The sequence below is a fragment of the Entelurus aequoreus genome, linkage group LG04 (genome assembly GCF_033978785.1).
Source record: "Entelurus aequoreus isolate RoL-2023_Sb linkage group LG04, RoL_Eaeq_v1.1, whole genome shotgun sequence".
In the NCBI taxonomy this organism is placed as follows: Eukaryota; Metazoa; Chordata; class Actinopteri; order Syngnathiformes; family Syngnathidae; genus Entelurus; species Entelurus aequoreus.
Window position 1 is genome coordinate 57,640,057 of NC_084734.1, and position 19,555 is coordinate 57,659,611.

The 19,555-nt window shown below is 39.0% G+C and overlaps 1 protein-coding gene across 3 annotated transcripts; it reads left to right on the forward strand.

The window, feature by feature from the left end:
• Window positions 1–1,731: 1,731 nt before the first annotated feature.
• Window positions 1,732–16,364, forward strand: pcdh18b (protocadherin 18b). Of its 3 annotated transcripts, none has more exons than XM_062045337.1 (4): window positions 1,732–4,421; window positions 4,758–4,846; window positions 6,803–6,972; window positions 14,638–16,364. In XM_062045337.1, exons 1-4 carry the CDS (start codon window positions 1,920–1,922, stop codon window positions 15,549–15,551), a joined length of 3,675 nt encoding a protein of 1,224 aa, XP_061901321.1. In that variant the 5' UTR covers window positions 1,732–1,919; the 3' UTR covers window positions 15,552–16,364. The 3 variants fall into 3 exon arrangements, with proteins under 3 accessions (XP_061901321.1, XP_061901323.1, XP_061901322.1); XM_062045339.1 differs by having other exon boundaries at window positions 6,803–6,918; XM_062045338.1 differs by having other exon boundaries at window positions 4,791–4,846.
• Window positions 16,365–19,555: the final 3,191 nt, after the last annotated feature.

Genomic DNA, 19,555 nt, shown 5'->3' on the forward strand with positions numbered 1-19,555 from the left:
CTTAAATAAAGTATTTTTATAAGGGATGTGCCGATCATGGTTTTATGCTGCTGATTCCAATCATCCATGAGTGAGATCGGCTGATACGATCACATTATTACCTGTTATCACAACAATAATAATGCCAACACAATATTTAAGCATGTTGTTGAAGAGGTTCATTTAGCCTACTAATGTGTATTTATAAACGGTTGATTTATATAGGCTAGTAAGGTAAACTTTTGTACCTGACAAGTTTCACCTCTGAGGAAGGCTGCAGAAGTTTCGCCTCTGAGGAAGGCTGCAGAAGCAAGATAGCCGAAACTTGTCAGGTACAAAACTTTACCTTACTAGCCTATATAAATCAACCGTTTATAAATATTTAAACATGTTCTTTATTTTATTTTTGTTTACATACAATTATTTGATCAAACCAAAGTTAATAATACACAATAAATATAACATAAAAGTAACTACTATCTTATATTCTTTTAAATAATTTGGTTTTTGCTCCTGTGTCCAGGGAATGATTCACTGTGTTTGGCTAGCCGCACGTTGGCACATTTTCACTTAGGCCCTTGGAGACTAAAAGATTGGTCAACGCTGTTCAAGACTCTTAATATTGTACTTGTTTATTTCCTGTTAATTGCAGCTTACTTTCTGTTGCAACTCAAGAAAGTTACTTGTTGTACTAGTACTAGTTACTTGTTTCAAGGTAGTTTAGCTGCTCACTCAGCGATTAGCATGCCTTCTTATCTGTGCCTGTTTGTTCTTATTTGGTGTGCAGATTACATACTCTTCTAGCGATAATAACACTAGTAAGAAATTTACTTTATTTGCTGCAATGAAGGATGGTTAACTTAGCTCCACACTGTGTATGAACATACCAAATTAGCTACTAGCGGCCTGCCAGCCGGGGGACCGAAAATAAATAAAGTATCTACTGTTGGGATCAGCTTTTGTAATTGGAATCGGCCGATCACATAATTTTTCACGGCAATTGGTTGATACTTTGTGTTGTTTAGTTTTATTACAATTTGGGTCTTAAAAGATTGGTGGGTCTGTGGGTGTGGGTGTATCTGCACAGAGTACTACTGGGAAATGAAAAAGGCTGTATTGTCAGTTATTTTAGCAACCATAACAAGCTGGTAAAGTTTTAAAGGTTTTTTTTTCCTGAATGTTAACTAGCAGCCTCTCTGACAAAGTCTGTATTAGTTCAAGTGATCACTCAGGAGGTTTGATCCATCAATGTTTATTATCAAATCCCACATTAGGTAGATTCTAGACACTTTAATTACAAAATAAAAAAATCTCTTGAAGACATTTAACAAGTGTCTAGATGTGACTGGATGCATTCTCCACTATTGCAACCAGTAAGGGACAGCTCTGTTCTATGCTTGTTGACTTCATTTGGCGCTCGCTACCCCCGGAGAAAAGGGGGAGTTAGACTGGCACACGTCGCTGAAACACACCAACAATGTGAACGTGTGCTGCAGGTCAGTTTGTCTGAGACTTGGCTGAGCCCGGAATAGTTCTTCCTCTAGGCCATTGTTGTGGCACACTTTTAATGCAGGAGTGTGTGAGAGGAGGAGGGGGGTTAATCCTGCTTTTAGTGTCTTTGTATAAGATTTTTGAGGCGACAGCTTGGGTGCGGGGTGGGTGGAGACACTGCAAGCTGAGCAGGCGAGCGAGGCAAGCACTCCCCGAATCCCTCCCTTTCACTCTTTCACTCAGTGCTTCTCTGCCAACGGCCACATGTGGATATATGCAACAGATCTGTCGGCAAGGAGTGGGATTTTCCTCTGTTTTCTGCTTTTTCCTCTTCAATCCGATGCTGAGCAAGAAATGAGGATTTTATAATGTTAGAAAATTAAGAAGATTCTTTTTTTGGGTGCTTTGCCCCCGCCCTCCCCCTGTGTGTAGGTCTTAATCGCAGTAAGATGGGGACTAAATGCAACGGAGCCAAAGGCAGCGCGCCCCCCTCTACACTATTCAAACTATTTATCTGGATGGCACTTCTAAACTGTGTCGACGGCAAGACATTAAAATACAAAGTGTATGAAGAGCAGCGAGTGGGGACTGTTATCGCACGGCTCAAGGCGGATGTTGCTGAAGTTTTATCCAAACTACCGAGCTCTCTGTCTTTTCGCTTCAAAGCCATGCAGCGGGGGAGTACGCCGTTCCTGTCTGTCCGCGAGGATGACGGAGAAATCAGCATCGGCTCCAAAATCGACCGCGAGAAGCTCTGTGAGAAAAATTTGAACTGTTCCATTGAATTTGACGTGGTCACGCTCCCGACCGAGTACCTGCAGTTGTTCCACGTGGAAGTGGAAGTGTTGGACATCAACGATAATTCCCCGCACTTCTCCCGTGCTATTGTCCCCATTGAGATCTCCGAGAGCGCGTCTGTGGGCACTCGAATCCCATTAGACGCCGCCATGGACGCAGACGTCGGGGAGAACTCGCTGCACTCATACTCCCTCACTCCCAACAACTTTTTTAAGATTGACATCAGGACCAGGACAGACGGAGCCAAGTATGCAGAGCTGGTGGTCACACGGGAGTTGGACAGGGAGGTGCAGTCCAGCTACCAGCTGCGGCTCACTGCTTCAGATAATGGTGGACCCCCCAAGTCTGGCTCCACTTTGCTTAAAATTAGCATCTCTGATTCAAATGACAACAGCCCAACATTTGAAGAGCAAGCATATGTCATACATTTTTTGGAAAACTCTCCTCTTGGGACTCTTCTCATTGACTTAAATGCTACAGATCCAGATGAGGGCACTAACGGGAAAATAGTCTACTCTTTCAGCAGTCATGTCTCACCAAAGATCTTGGAAACCTTTAAAATAAATCCAGAAAATGGCCACATCACTCTTATTAAAAAGGTGGACTTTGAAGCCACTTCATCGTATGAGCTTGATGTTCAGGCGCAGGATTTGGGCCCAAACTCCATTCCAGGGCTTTGCAAAATAGTTGTGAAAGTTGTGGATGTAAATGACAACAAACCAGAGATAAACATCAACCTGATGACGCCGGGCAAAGAGGAAGTGGCCTACATTTCAGAGGGCGCACCTGTGGATACCTTCATTGCTCTGGTTCGCATCGACGACAGTGACACAGGGCTGAATGGTGAAGTGGTGTGCAGGCTTCATGGCCACGGTCACTTCAGACTTCAGAAAACATATGAGAAGAACTACATGATCCTCACCAACATCTCCCTGGATAGAGAGAAGAGGTCAGAGTACAGTCTAACGGTCATTGCTGAGGACCGAGGCTCTCCAAGCCTCTCCACCATCAAACATTTTACTGTTCAGGTGCTGGATGAAAATGACAATCCTCCACGTTTTGAGAAGAGCCGCTATGAGGTGTTCAAATCTGAGAACAACTCACCAGGGGCCTATCTGATGACTGTGGTTGCCTCTGATCCAGATCTGGGCACCAATGGTCAGGTTACCTATGCCATAGTTGATGCCCTGGTGCAGGGGAGCCCCATTTCCACATATGTAACCATTGACCCGTCCAATGGTGCCATCTATGCCTTGAGGAGCTTTGACTATGAGGACGTCAGTCACATCACTTTCATCATCCAAGGGCGCGATGGGGGGAACCCTTCACTGTCTGCTAATACAACCGTCCTGCTTACAGTTTTGGATGAAAATGACAATCCGCCCATCATCCACTATCCCTCCCTCCAAAATCACACTGCTGAACTTCCAGTGTGGAAGTACGCATCTCCCGGTCAGTTGATCACGGCTTTGAAAGTCACAGACCGTGACGCCGGTGCCAACGGAGAGATGAGTTGCTCAATTGTCAGCGGAAACGAAGACGGCCTGTTTGTAATGGACGCACGGCGATGTGAGCTCAGAACCAATGCAAGTTTAGAACAAGTGCTAAAAGATGTGCTGGAGATCAGGTTGGAAGTCCAGGATCGGGGAACCAACCGACTCACTACAGGGGCCCTGCTCAAGCTCACGCTGCAGGAGAATATAGACATCCTCCCCACTCTTTACCCCACTGGCTCTAGCCAGGCATCTTTTGATCTTTCCATGGTCGTCATCATATCTTTGGGGGCAGTTTGTGCTCTGCTTCTTATTGTCATGGTGATGTTTGCCACAACACGCTGCACCCGTGAGAAGAAAGACCCGAAGCGCAACTACAATTGCCGAATTGCAGAAAACAGTTATCAAAACCAACCAAAAAAGCCAACAAGGCAGATCCACAAGGCAGACATTACTCTGGTCCCGACAGTCAATGGAACTCTACCTGTCCGGTCCCACCCACACTCCCCTTCAGCTTCTCCTGCTCCTGATCGAGGTACCCTGGGAAGCAGGCAGAGCCATCACAGCCACCAGTCGCTTAATAGTCTTGTTACCATTTCCTCCAATCATGTGGCAGAGAATTTCGCCCTGGAGTTGGCCCACACCACACCTCCTGTTGAGGTAAGACGTCACATTGTAGACTTGGTTTGTTCTGCCATTTTGTGAATGCTAATGCTAATATGCAAATATGTATAGTGACAATTAAAGTCATTTTGTGTATAGCAAACTGTACTTTGTAACATTTAGTCAAATCATACTCAGTCCATGTTCTAAATGTATTTCTGTTATGTTTGTGTTGAACATCACATATACTGTAGAGGTCATAACACCCCCAACAACCTTCATGTTCATATTGTCTTGTGATCTTGCTTGTTTGACTCCATTCATTTTTCCCGCTTCATCTTTTTTTTGTTTTTTCTTGTTTTGTTTGTCCTTTTTATTCTCTGGGGATTGTAGCAAGTCTCACAGCTTCTGTCCATGCTTCATCAGGGCCAGTACCAGCCACGGCCAAGTTTCAGAGGCAACAAATACACCAGGAGCTACAGGTAATGCAGACAATTACAATATGACCATTTTTCACAAGTGGTACTTCAGATTTTGTTAGTTATCCAGGGCCTTATTTACAAAGTTGATGCGTACAAAAAAGTTGTGTCAGATGGGGGAAATGTGCGTAAATAACTGTCATTGCAAATGTCGGTACTTATAGAAAAAATCCATACGGAAAAGGTTATATATTCCTATTCACTCTTTCGATGATGCGTTAAATTTACGAAAAGTCTTTCATAAACGGGAATGAGTGAGGCCCGATTTCACCACAAAAAAAGGCTCATTATCACATTAATATGTGCTCTATAAAATACATAAGAAAATATGTGTAAGATTTTCTCTAATTGTGGCTGAATTGTATATTGTTTGTTATGTGAGAACTTTTCTTTTTAAACAAAAAAATATGGATTGCAGCACAAAATTTTGTTCGATAAAATCATGTTTTGAATTTAGGAAATTATTTAAAACAAATGTTTGGTACATTAAGACTTTGGTAGTTTAACAAACAGAGTTGGATAGTAAATTTTAGATCTTACATAGCATATACACAACCACAATGTGACCTCATATTACTATTATTACTACTTAAATGTTTTATAAGATAAATATCTGTACAAAAATAAAAACATGTTGTGCCAATATTACTTCGGAATATAGTTTTATTATATAAAATTATCCACAAGAGCTTTAAATATTGCTCATGATGACTTTTTGTCATGAAACTTTACCATTAGTCGACAAAAAAACAACATATAAATCATACAATATGTAGACCAGGGTTATTCAACCACACAATGAAGCTTCAAAAGCCCAAAGGCTCAGGGGCCGGACATCCGAATTTGGAAGTTTCGTCAGAAAGTGCTTCTGCAGGTTATATTCCTTTGAGACCACATTTACTAATTGCAAAGTAAACACATGGACTTTCACACTGCACTGTCACTAAATTAATTATTCTGCCCTCGCTACCCTTTTCCAGCCTGTGCAGACAAAAAAACAACAAGTCCACCAATACAAAAGACATCACAAAGTCTGAAATTTCAATAGAAAACAAACTAAATATATTTACGTACAATATCAACTTATAAATGTTTGACCAAGTTTCATGATTAAGCTTACGTGAGTGGATTTCTACCATTGTTACTGGTGCTTAAAAGGTCCAACAGGAAACTCGAGCACTTACTTGGGGCAGAACATTCATATTTTGTTGTCCAGTTGCAGTTAAAAGTCAGATTTTCGCAATTTATTTTGATTTTTTTTTAGGGTTGAATAAGTAGTCTTCTTGTACTCATCCCACTGCTGTTTCATCGTGACACAAATGCTTTGCTGTTGCCCCCTGTGGGGTGGTGGGAGTACTGCATGCATGAGCAACCCTATTTTGAATGGTTTCATTTAGCCTATTTGGGTAGACTTGATTTCTTTTTTCCTCAGTAACAGTTCCCATTCACAGTGGAGCTGACACTATGATTGGTCAAATATTGACATTCAAATTGTTATTTTTTTTAATCAGATATGACTCTACTGAGCTCTCAAAAATAATATTGTTCGACGTAATAAGCATCAATCTGAGAATATCGCCTTCTACGGAGTCGCTGGCCCATTGTTGCCAACTCTTCAGTAAGGAAAGTAGCTATTGGCTGACCTAAAAGTTGCTGGAACTTGCTAGATGACATCATCTACTCATTTGCATAATGCTTTGAAATGGACGCTGTAGGAGAGAGGAATAACGCTGTGGAAAAGATAAAATAATTTGTTTTAAAAAAGGCTAAGTAGGATTAGTAATATTTGATAAATACAATTATATACATATACACACATATATAGAATAGTTCTTGAAATATTCTATCGTGACACAGTAGTGCATTTGGCATGCTTAAAATAAAGTTTAGGTACGTGGAATAGTTATGAGAATGCTATATAAGTCAATCTTCCATGACAATTGTTTGATATGTTTTCAGATATGCCTTAAATGAGATGGATAAGTTCAGTTTGAAGGACAGTGGACGTGGTGACAGTGAAGCAGGCGACAGCGACTACGAGGCCGGCAGGGAGTCGCCCTTTGATCGACTCCTTGGTGAGGGATTTACTGAGCTTTACCTCCATGATGTCCATCACAGAACACATGCAGGTACAACTCCGTACCCGCTAGTCTATCTACAAATCTCTTAATTTCTGCTCTGTTATTGTTTTTGTATGCTAACACTAGCATGCTAACTGTTTTTTTTAGCAAATTTTACCAGGATTCACTTAAGTGTCATATAGTTTGTTACTTGACCCAATCTAGCATGATTTACTGTTGACATGTTATGTTACCATGCTGAAATTTAAAGCAAATTTTACAAGTATACTCCAAAGAGTGATACATTTAGTTAATTTCAACTATTGCAACATTTTTTTTAACATTTGAAGATTCATACAACTTTTCAGTACAGCTTAAGCTCTTCAATTTTCAAACCATCTTTAAGTTAAGTCTACTTAATAGAACATTTCTTCAGCATTTCACCAGCATTTCAGTTGAAATTCAGAATTATACCATTCACACGCAATTTCTACACAAATTTCTTCCTGTAGTTATTGTGTGAATCCTGAATTCACACACACACATATATAAATATAAATACATCGGATTTAGCGACTAGGAGTGACAGATTGTTTGGTAAACGTATAGCATGTTCTATATGTTATAGTTATTTGAATGACTCTTACCATAATATGTTACGTTAACATACCAGGCACGTTCTCAGTTGGTTATTTATGCGTCATATAACGTACACTTATTCAGCCTGTTCATTATTCTTTATTTATTTTAAATTGCCTTTCAAATGTCTATTCTTGGTGTTGGGTTTTATCAAATAAATTTCCCCAAATAATGCGACTTATACTCCGGCGCGACTTATATATGTTTTTTTCCTTCTTTATTATGCATTCTCGGCCGGTGCGACTTATACTCCAAAAAATACAGTATATATACAGTATTTATATACTGTATATATATATATATATACCGTATTTTTTGGAGTATAAGTATATATATATATATATACCGTATTTTTTGGAGTATAAGTCGCACTGGCCGAAAATGCATAATAAAGAAGGAAAAAAACATATATAAGTCGCGCCGGAGTATAAGTCGCATTTTTTGGAAAATTTATTTGATAAAACCCAACACCAAGAATAGACATTTGAAAGGCAATTTAAAATAAATAAAGAATAGTGAACAGGCTGAATAAGTGTACGTTATATGACGCATAAATAACCAACTGAGAACGTGCCTGGTATGTTAACGTAACATATTATGGTAAGAGTCATTCAAATAACTATAACATATAAAATATGCTATACGTTTACCAAACAATCTGTCACTCCTAATCACTAAATCCCATGAAATGTTATACGTGTAGTCTCTTACGTGAATGAGCTAAATAATATTATTTGATATTTTACGGTAATGTGTTAATAATTTCACACATAAGTCGCTCCTGAGTATAAGTCGCACCCCCGGCCAAAAAAACTGCGACTTATAGTCCGAAAAATACGGTGTATATATATATATATATATATATATATATATATATATATATATATAATTATATATATATATATATATATTTATTTATATATACAGTACAGGCCAAAAATGTGGACACACATTTTTCTCATTCATGTGTTTTCTTTATTTTCATGACTATATGCTGAAATTAACTAAATTAATGATAAATCTAACTAAAGTCATACTTTCTGTGCTTAAGAAATGTCTCTATGACTTAAAGGCCTACTGAAACCCACTACTACCGACCACGCAGTCTGATAGTTTATATATCAATGATGAAATCTTAACATTGAAACACATGCCAATACGGCCGGGTTAACTTATAAAGTGCAATTTTAAAATTCCCGCCACACTTCCGGTTGAAAAACTCCTTTGGATATGATTTATGCGCGTGACGTCACAGAATCCACGGAAGTGGTTGAACCCCGTCGAACCCGATACAGAAACCTCTTGTTTTCTTCGACAAAATTCCACAGTATTCTGGACATCTGTGCTGGTGAATCTTTTGCAATTTGTTTAATGAACAATGGAGGCTGCAAAGAAGAACGTTGTAGGTGGGATCGATCTGTGTATTAGCTGCTAAGTAAAATACTTATAGCAACACAACAAGGACTACTTACTACGCCTAGCCGATGCTTGCCGCCAAACCCACGGATGAAGTCTTTTGTCGCGCCGTCGATCGCTGGAATGCAGGTGAGCACGGCTGTTGATGGGAAGATGAGGGCTGGCTGGCGTAGGTGGAGCGCTAATGTTTTTATCATAGTTCTGTGAGGTTTCTGGCACAACACCGGTTGCTAAGTTGCTAAATTAGCCTTAGCGTCGTTAACAACAGCATTGTTAAGCCTTACCAGGCTGAGAATTTTTAACCGTGTAGTTACATGTACATGGTTTAATAGTATTGTTGATCTTCTGTCTATCCTTCCAGTCAGGGATTTATTTATTTTGTTTCTATCTTCAATTGAGAACGATGCTATCACGTTAGCTCAGTAGCTAAGTGTGTCACCGATGTATTGTCGTGGAGATAAAAGTCACTTTAAATGTCCATTTCGCGTGCTCGACTCTCATTTTCAAGAGGATATAGTATCCGAGGTGGTTTAAAATACAAATCCGTGATCCACAATAGAAAAAGGAGAGAGTGTGGAATCCAATGAGCCAGCTTGTACCTAAGTTACAGTCAGAGCGAAAAAAGATACGTCCATCACTGCCTCTCTAATCCTTCACTGTAACGTTCCTCATCTACGAATCTTTCATCCTCGCTCAATTTAATGGGGTAATCGTCGCTTTCTCGGTCCGAATCTCTCTCGCTCCATTGTAAACAAAGGAAAATTGTGAGGAATACTAGCTCCTGTGACGTCACGCTACTTCCGGTACAGGCAAGGCTTTTTTTTTATCAGCGAGCAAAAGTTGTGAACTTTATCGTCGATTTTCTCTACTAAATCCTTTAAGCAAAAATATGGCAATATCGCGAAATGATCTGCTATTCCCCTTTAAATAAAAACATTTCATTTCAGTAGGCCTTTAAGCTCTGGACTTCTTCTGTTTGCTTGACATTGTCATTACTGACACAAGAGGTGGAAAAGTGAATTACAACTGAGTACCGCTGCGTCCCATACAGACCACAGCTGACAAACAGGTATTTTTGGCAGCCCTCTAGGGGGCTCTTGCAGCCCAACAATGTGTTTCTTACACACTGGTCTACTGTAGTTCATGTACTGCCAACTTCCCACACATTCTTCCATTGGTGCTATTTTTGATCTACATCCCAATTAAAGTCAACTCAGACACCCCCCTTTTGCCCCCCTTTTCATCTGCTCATTAGTCACTCTCCTTTTAGCCACCTTCACGTTTTCACTTCCAGCCATCCAAACGTGACACACTCTTTTGACAAGGTGCTGGTTAATTGCAATGTGTGTGAATAGTTGCCATGGCGTCGGATCTAAAATACCTAATGATTACAGCTTACATAGTCATCTACTGTATCTTGCCTGCGATCTGAGACCCTTTTATCCATTGCATAGCTCATTTTTACATAAAAAGTTTTCAGTATTGAAATATTAACTTATGCAATTTCTCTGTGTATATTTGGAATTTCAGTTCAATAATATATCATAGAGCCGATTGTCAGGAACAATTTATCACGTTTAGCAAAGGTTTTGGCTGAAATTGTAAAACTACTTTACAGAACTCAAATTTAACACACGTTAAATTTTGAATACTTGGATAATGTCGAGCATTCCGGAAAATTCAGAATTTTGTCACCATTTTCCAACATTTAAAAGTAATAATATTTATTATACTTGTGTTACTTGTTACATGCTAGCAGGGTAGCGCCATGTAAAATCCTCCATTACGTTTTAGTCAAACTGGCTGAAATGTTAAGATGCTAACAGTTAATATGTTAACACTTAGCATGCTATCAAGATAGGATTCATGGTCCATGACTTCTAGTTTTGTACCTTAAAAACTGGCTAAGTTGTTAACATGCTAACACTTGGTATGCTAGCAAGTTAGCGCCAAGTAACAGTAGGATTTAAGCTCCACGACTTTTTGTTTTATACCACAAAACTTGATAAAATGTGAATATGCTAACAGTTAATATGTAACACTTTACGTGCTAGCATATTAACATATTAAGATAGCGACAAATAATATCCGTGACTTTTAGTTTTTACCTTCAAAACTGGATAAATTGTTAACATGCTAACAGCTTATAAGATGACACTTAACATTGTAGCAAAATAGCGCCATGTAAAATAACCCATGACATTTAGTTTTATAACACAACATTTTTACAATGACAATAGTCTGCATGCTAACAGTTAGCATGTTAGCCTTTTGCATGTCAGCACCAAGTACATAGAGTGCAAAATATCCTAAATGAGAGTTTTGACTTTGGATCAGTTTGAATCAGGTAAAAGATGTTGGATGAATTGAGTCAGGAAAAAATATCCATTGTAATTTCATGAAATTGTTATTCTACTTCCTTTAATAACTTTCACTTCCTGTAAATGTTTCTAGTGAATTTTCCATGTTAAGCAAATGACTTAATAGGTGAATACAGTTTTTTCACAGACCTCTATTATCCAAAGGAAATATTATTTATTTGTCAGTGTGAATGTTCTGCCTGAATGCAGCTGGGATAGGCTCCAGCCACTCTTCTTAGCCCCAGAGGGACAAGTGGTAGAAAATGGATGGATGGATGGATGGACGGATGGATGGACGAATAATTCACACAACACCAAACTATTTCAGGTTTAAAATATTTTTTTCTGATGAAGTTTGGCATCAAAACAAAGCAAAGCAGACACAAAAGCCATGCATCCTTGATTTGAATTCATATTTTGAGTTGGATTGGCAGCTTTTTAATGATTAATTTTTCCTTTAAATGCGTAAATCCACTGGTTTCAATGTTTAATTTGACCCGCTTTTTAGTTGGTGTACACGGTGTGCAATCATATGCACTTTTCATCTGCCTTAAGATGTATAATACATGCTGCTTTCATGTTCATGAAGTCCTCTAATGAAGCTTGAACTGGCAGATTTGATTGGTCTAATTGAGTCTTCAGAGATTTGCTGGGAGAAGATGATTCATTGAAGAAACACATAAAAGGTTAACAAGCTCTGAAAAGTCTGGTTGGATTCTTTCTTGAGGAAATAATCAGACAATGCTCAGTGTACCAGGAGGTCCACACTTTGTCCACTGAGAACCACATACTGAAAAATCAAAGTACATTGACAAGATATTACTAAATAATATTATAAATCAATTGGAGCTGCATAAAGAATGTAGTTTGTTTTAGTTACATCCCCGAAAATGTAGGACATTTTTTACTACTGATATTAGAACCTTGAGTATTGACCAACATCCATATTGATCTAATCAGCAGGAATTTTACATATTTTTACTATTTTGGAATGTGAAATGATAGAAAAAATTCATCAATTGAAATTAGTTACACAAGTAACAAGGGTAGATATGAAAAACACTAATCTAGTCATTATTAACCATCTGGAATGGGCTTGAGTATCTTCAGGTTGAAGTGGAGTGTTAATGTTTTTTTAGTGACACCTGTTGGCCACAATAAATCAGGAAGTTAAGATCATGACAGTACGTGTTTATAATAACAATTGTGCTGTATTAGACTGCAATATTGCTCAATTAAGGATACTTATATGTATGTCTAGTTTGTGTGCTTAGCTGTTGTGTAGCTGCTAGGTCCTAGTAGCCTTTAGCCCACCATGTTTACCTTTTGTAAATGACTTGACTAAAATAAAAGAAAATACCAAACTTGTTTGCTTATTGAACATTTAGATGTTAACTGGCTGTCATGGATTTCATTGCTAGGCAATACCTTGCAAGTACGATAATTCTTCTCATGTTGGCATGCTAACATTTTATCCTAGTATTTTAGCAAATTGTGTACATTTAAACAATAAAATCCTAGATTTACCGGTAGTTGCTAGGTGCTACCTTGGTACTATTTACGTTAAAAAAAGAACACACAGATATTGGCATGTACTAGGGGTGTTCCAATCTGATATTGATATCAAATGTCGATACAATATAATCAAACGATCAATTATGAGATGATATCGGCTTGCATGTAAAATGTGTGATATAATCTCCTATGCAATGTGCAAAGCTTAACAGCCAGTTAAAGGGGAACTGCACTTTTTTGGAATTGTGCCTATCATTCACAATCCTTATTTAAGACAAGAACACATATGTTGTTGTTTTTTAAATGCATTCTAAATATTAATTAAATCCGCTTACAATGGAGCTTATGGGAGTCGCTCAAACATTTAAAGACCTCCATTAAGGTTCTATATACATGATGTAAATATACAGTATATGTGATGTAGCAACAGGGACATTTATAATATTTATTATTTATGTATTTTCATCATTTTATGCATGCACGGCTGATGTTGTTGTGGCTTGTGCAGCCCTTTGAGACACTTGTGATTTAGGGCTATATAAATAAACATTGATTGATTGATTGATTAATTTTATAAGCGCATCACAACGTTCGTTTTTTTCCCTACTGATTACTGCTCACTGCAGAGTTCATGGGAGCAAACAAACAATACAAAAATCACTTACTGTACAAAGTCAGCTGTCATTAGGATGCCGACTGCTAGAATCATGTTATATTTCCATTTAAATGAAGGTCCTGAGTTTAATCCCGGGCTCGGGATCTTTCTGTGTGGAGTTTATATGTTCTCCCCGTGACTGCGTGGGTTCCCTCCGGGTACTCTGGCTTCCTCCCACCTCCAAAAACATGCACCTGGGGTTAGGTTGATTGTCAACAGTAAATTGGCGCAAGTGTGTGAATGTGAGTGTGAATGTTGTCTGTCTATCTGTGTTGGCCCTGCGATGAGGTGGCGACTTGTCCAGGGTGTACCCCGCCTACCGCCCGAATGCAGCTGAGATAGGCTCCAGCACCCCACGCGACCCTGAAAGGGACAAGTGGTAGAAAATGGATGGATGAATGGATGAAAACTTACTCATGATTCTCACAAAAAATAGGGAGGTGGACCCAAGCATCTTTTCGTGTCGTTCTTGCCATTCCCGGGTCTAAATTGGCTGTCATAATGAACCAACTTGTCGGTATAAGTCCTCATCATTCTACTATCCAGGTGAGAGGCATGAATTATGATCTACAATAAACTTTCCTGAGCACCGAGGCGAGCAAGCAGCTCATCACTAGATGATGTAAACATAGAGACACACGTTAGTGATCACGGCCTCCGCTACAAATAGTTTGTGTGCGTTAGCGCTTATAATAACAATATCACTACTACTTGGTTATTATTCAAGTGTAAATGGTGTATTGTTGGCGGTTTTTGAATGGCTATTCATTGGGTTTTATGGGCGAAATAGGGGACCTCCCATTGGTTCCGCTTACAGCAGACTTTTGTTTACGTTTATTTGCAAGTTAGAATGCATTAAAAAAAATACCTCCGTCGTCATGTCTTTCATAATGATTGTGACTGATAGTCAAAATTAAAAAAAAAATGCAGTTCCCTTTTAACATTTAAATGTTCTCCAATAATCACACAAGGTTGGTCTTTTCTTTTCATTCCACACCACAAAATATTAAAACTGTATATGATTTCTGCTTATATTGTTAATTGGCTCAAAATCAGCATCGGCCAATACTCAAGGCTTCAATAGTAATCAATCCCTAGTTTGCCTACGTTCTACGAGATTTCTTACCAGTATCTCCACCTGTCTTCCAGGTATGAGGTTCTGCACTGAAGAGTGTCGTGTTCTGGGTCATTCGGATCAGTGCTGGATGCCCCCCCTTGTCTGCCCAGCTTCATCCTCCTCCGACTACAGAAGTAATCTCTACATTCCTGGGGAGGAAGCCCGCCAATCTGCTGACCTTTCTCCAGAGAACATCCCACAGCCGAGCCCTGAAGTCGCATCGGACCGGAACCAGAGCTTCTCCACCTTTGGAAAGGATCTGAGCAGAGAGGACATGGAAGGTGGAGGCGATGAAGACCTTTGTGGAACCTCATTGTTGTCTGAGATGAGCAGCGTTTTCCAGCGTCTAATGCCACAAGGCCTAGATTCATACGTTCAAGTCAACGAGAACCAGAAGGGATCTGGTCTGAGCGGTCTGAGTATACCGATGACCGGGTCTTTGGATCGGAGGAGGGGTCATCTTCCCGGGAAGGCCAACGCGTCTGTTCACCAGCAGGGCGTGGCCGCATGGGCCGCCAACACTCACTTCCAAAATCCAGGAAGCGGCGTCGTCCCGTCTGGTCACCACCAGGGCGGCAGCTACCACACCCTGAAAGCCAACACTAAGCTGGGCTGCCAGAATCTCAGTGTCAAGAACTCACAGGCGGCCAAAAACGGCTCGCAGAACCTCAACCCTCACAGCAGCCAGACGCTCGCATCAACGTGCGGTCCTACACCGGCGCTGCCTTGCCACGCTTCCGGGCCGGTACCTGCGCCTCTTCCTGCTCCGCCGTGCAAGTGGCTTCCTGCCATGGAGGAAATCCCTGAGAACTACGAAGAAGACGATTTTGAATCGGTCCTCAACCACCTGCAGGGAAAACGCAGCGACAGTCGCCAAGAGCTGGTGGACGCCAGCGAACTGGTGGCTGAGATCAACAAACTGCTGCAAGACGTCCGGCAGAGCTAGACGCCATTCTCTTCAACTTTGTCTCTATGGTTAACATTTTTATTGTATTTATTCTGCAACCACTGACTTTTTTTTTTTTTTGTTGCACGTGACAGCGTGACAAGTGAGGGGCGAAAAATAGGAAAGTGAATTTTACAATTCATGATTCGATTCGATTCTTGATATGACAATTCGGTTCAGAATCAATTCTCGATTCAAACCGTTCTCTCCATGTAATATTTGATTTAAAAATGATGATAAAACCTTTTCAAAACAGGTTACAGGTTATAAAAGCTCCTCCTTGCTGTTGACGTATGACGTACAGTATACACAGCAAGTAAGCGTGGAGATGGCCTAAAAAGCGTTTTTAAAAATGTTATTTAAAAAAAAAAACATTTGTTTCAAATGTGAATAAATAAGAATCGCGATTTGGATGCGAATCGCAGACCTAGCGAAAAAGATTGAAAAGAGGAACAACGAGACCTGCAATTGTCGTTAAAGTTGCATTTCTAAAGTAGTAATTATGTTATGTGAACGCTAAACAGCCCAAAAAATATTTGTAATTGTTGGACATTACTCCACTGTATTTATCTTTGTATTTTAAAAATACATTCGTATGCATATATTTATAAAAAAAACTATGTAAATAAACTGAACCAAAGGTCTATTTTTATATATTTCTGAATGCATGTTGACTACAAAACATTGAATTGAGATTTTGACATGCGATTGACATTCTGGATATTTAAATGTTGTTTTTTCTTCTATGTATTGCATAATAATTGTATGTACACATGAATTTATAAAGTAAGTGACACTTGTCCATGTGAGGTTTGTGGGTAAATATATGACACTTCAATAAAACACAAAAATGAATGCTGCCTCATTTTGTTCAATCGTGTGTTGTTTGTGTGTGAAAATTAGGGGTGTCCCGAAACAACCTTTTAATTTCACAAACAATATCGTTATTAGAGTCTTAAGTGTTGGCCAAAACCGATATTTATACATAATTATTTTAATACGCTACACAGACTTTGTATATGTACACAACTATACTTATTAGATACTTGTTTATATTGACAAATGTGCTGTTATAAACTGCAATACTGTTCAATTAAGGACACTCATTATGTATGTCTAGCTTGTGTGCTAATGTGTGTTTAGCTGTTGTGTTGCTGCTAGCTCCTAGTAACCTTTTTTATTGATATGTGTCCAAAATCCAATATCAATATCAGATTGGGACACCCCTATTTAAAAAAAATATTAGTTAAAACTTATATTTTTCAATTTTTAATTCTTGATTGATGTATACGTTACTAAATGTATTTCGTTGGAGGAAACAATAAGTTGATTGTTTATTTGATTTAAACTGCTTATTGAATATTGCAAGTCAAGAATGAGATTACAAGAATAAAATAGTTGTTTTTCGTCAAACATTTCTACAATTAGAATCACATATTCCACGTTGTCTTGATGTGTACACAATGGCGACACCTACAGGAAAGCAAAGGCACTACCACCCAGCAAGCACTGTGACAATAATGGAGAGACAGAGCCCCCAAGAGGACAAATAGGAGTACTACTGGTTTTAAAACCGCCGAATGTTTTCAATTCAACACAATTAAGGTAAATTATGTTATACATTTACACAATAAGATGTTGCACTCTTTTTTATTGGATGTACTTCCTGTTTTATTATGTCTACAGCAGCTTTACTTTCGTTTGGAGCACTGGTCTTTTAAACCAGCGTTAGTTGTAGTGTTTACTAGTGTTATTATCTTGTGTGTTTGTCTTTAATTTTTTGTCCTTGTACATGTATGGAAGCTTGTTGTTTTTGACTGCTTTAAACAACGCCAGTGCTTCCTGAGCTTTCTTTATAAAAACTTGTTTCTTTTTTTTTTTTTTTAGAATTCTGGGGTCACGGTACAACATGTAAACAAATGTTTATTAAAGTTAAAGTTAAAGTACCAATGATTGTCACACACACACACTAGGTGAAATTTGTCCTCTGCATTTGACCCATCCCCTTGATCACCCCCTGGGAGGTGAGGGGAGCAGTGGGCAGCAGCGGTGCCACGCCCGGGAATAATTTTTGGTGATTTAACCCCCAATTCCAACCCTTGAAGCTGAGTGCCAAGCAGGGAGGTAATGGGTCCCATTTTTTATAGTCTTTGGTATGAGTCGGCCGGGGTTTGAACTCACAACCTACCAATCTCAGGGCGGACGCTCTAACCACTAGGCCACTGAGTAGGTCTTTAGGGCAACTTTACACTGGGTGCCGCTGCTCCGATACATTTGTTCTGCACTGGATGTCAATATATGCAAAACTTTTTTCACCTAACCTTTTTTTTGCTGTTTATATGTTTTCAAGACTATAAATGTTGTTCTTATAATATGCTTTTGTGCTTTTGGCCAATGAAAAACAGGTTGACTGATACATTTCCTTCCAGTTCTTGATGTCACCACACATAATTATTCACTATTCACGGCCAGGCTTGGAATGGATTAACTTAAAATGTGGATGGGCAGGACATAAAAGTAAGTTCGTCTTGGATTTAGAAAATGCCTGATTTTGGGGCAGATTTTTTAGAAAGTTGCAGCAATAGTTGCAAGGTTTTGAGGCTTAATTGTTTCCATTCAAGTTGTCATTTTATGAATGTCTCAATTTTTTAAGTGTTCTTGCATCTTTAACATAAAAATATGGGATTTAATAAAAAACTGCAAAACAAATAATATTGCTGTTTTACTCGTTTTATACCACGCAGACTTAGAAGAGAAACTAGATGGCACATACTCAGAGCTCATTGTCAAATTACTGTACTGTTTTAATTTGTTATAACTATTAATAATTGATTATAATTACACAAAGAATCACCACCAAAGGCTTCCTTATTGTCCGATGTCCGCTCTGTCGTCAACACGTTGCAGACATTCTCCATGTATGTTTTAAGCTTAAAAAGTGCTCTTGTCCCCACAATTCCCCCCTCTGTCTTCCTTTTTCTCTCTTTCTATCCCCTCCGGCCCGGCTGCACCAAATGATAATATAAATACATTTAATAAAGTCAAAATACAAGTAAGGCAACAAGAGAAGTATCCTACACTTCTCTTTTGTAAAGTAAATCTGAACAGCCGATATGGGCATCTACATCTGCTATATGATTTGCCCGAGAAGCTGGGCAGGACATTATAAAAAAAAAAAAATAAAAAAAAAAATAAAAAAAAAAGTGCTGTTCATCTTAAACATTCATGTATGTTCTTACACATTTAACCCTGCATGTTAAAAACATTTGTGAACTGTTTAAAGCGTCATTTTTGTTGATAAAAGAGAGACGATGAGAGATTATCATCACACATCAACATCTCTAACATGTAAGTAAGTAACATTTATTTGTATAGCACCGTTCACAGACAAAAAGCCACAAAATGCTTCACAACACAGTTACAATACCAGAAATTATACATAATATTAAAGGCCTACTGAAACCCACTACTACCGACCACGCAGTCTGATAGTTTATATATCAATGATGAAATCTTAACATTGCAACACATGCCAATACGGCCGGGTTAACTTATAAAGTGCAATTTTAAATTTCCCGGGGAACTTCCGGTTGAAAACGTCTATGTATGATGACGTTTGCGCGTGACGTCAATGGTTGAAACGGAAGTATTCGGACACATTGTATCACAATACAAAAAGCTCTGTTTTCATCGCAAAATTCCACAGTATTCTGGACATCTGTGTTGGTGAATCTTTTGCAATTTGTTTAATGAACAATGGAGACTGCAAAGAAGAAAGTTGTAGGTGGAATCGGTGTATTAGCGGCTGGCTGCAGCAACACAACCAGGAGGACTTTGAGTTGGATAGCAGACGCGCTATCCGACGCTGGCCGCCGACCGCATCGATGATCGGGTGAAGTCCTTCGTCGCGCCGTCGATCGCTGGAACGTAGGTGAGCACGGGTGTTGATGAGCAGATGAGGGCTGGCGTAGGTGGAGCGCTAATGTTTTTATCATAGCTCTGAC

Excerpts from the sequence above, each read along its gene's own strand:
- pcdh18b (XM_062045337.1), top strand. The coding sequence starts at position 1,920 with ATGGGGACTAAATGCAACGGAGCCAAAGGCAGCGCGCCCCCCTCTACA. Across the intron at positions 4,847-6,802 it reads AAATACACCAGGAGCTACAG|ATATGCCTTAAATGAGATGG; the intron begins GTAATGCAGACA and ends ATATGTTTTCAG. Across the intron at positions 6,973-14,637 it reads CCATCACAGAACACATGCAG|GTATGAGGTTCTGCACTGAA; the intron begins GTACAACTCCGT and ends CCTGTCTTCCAG.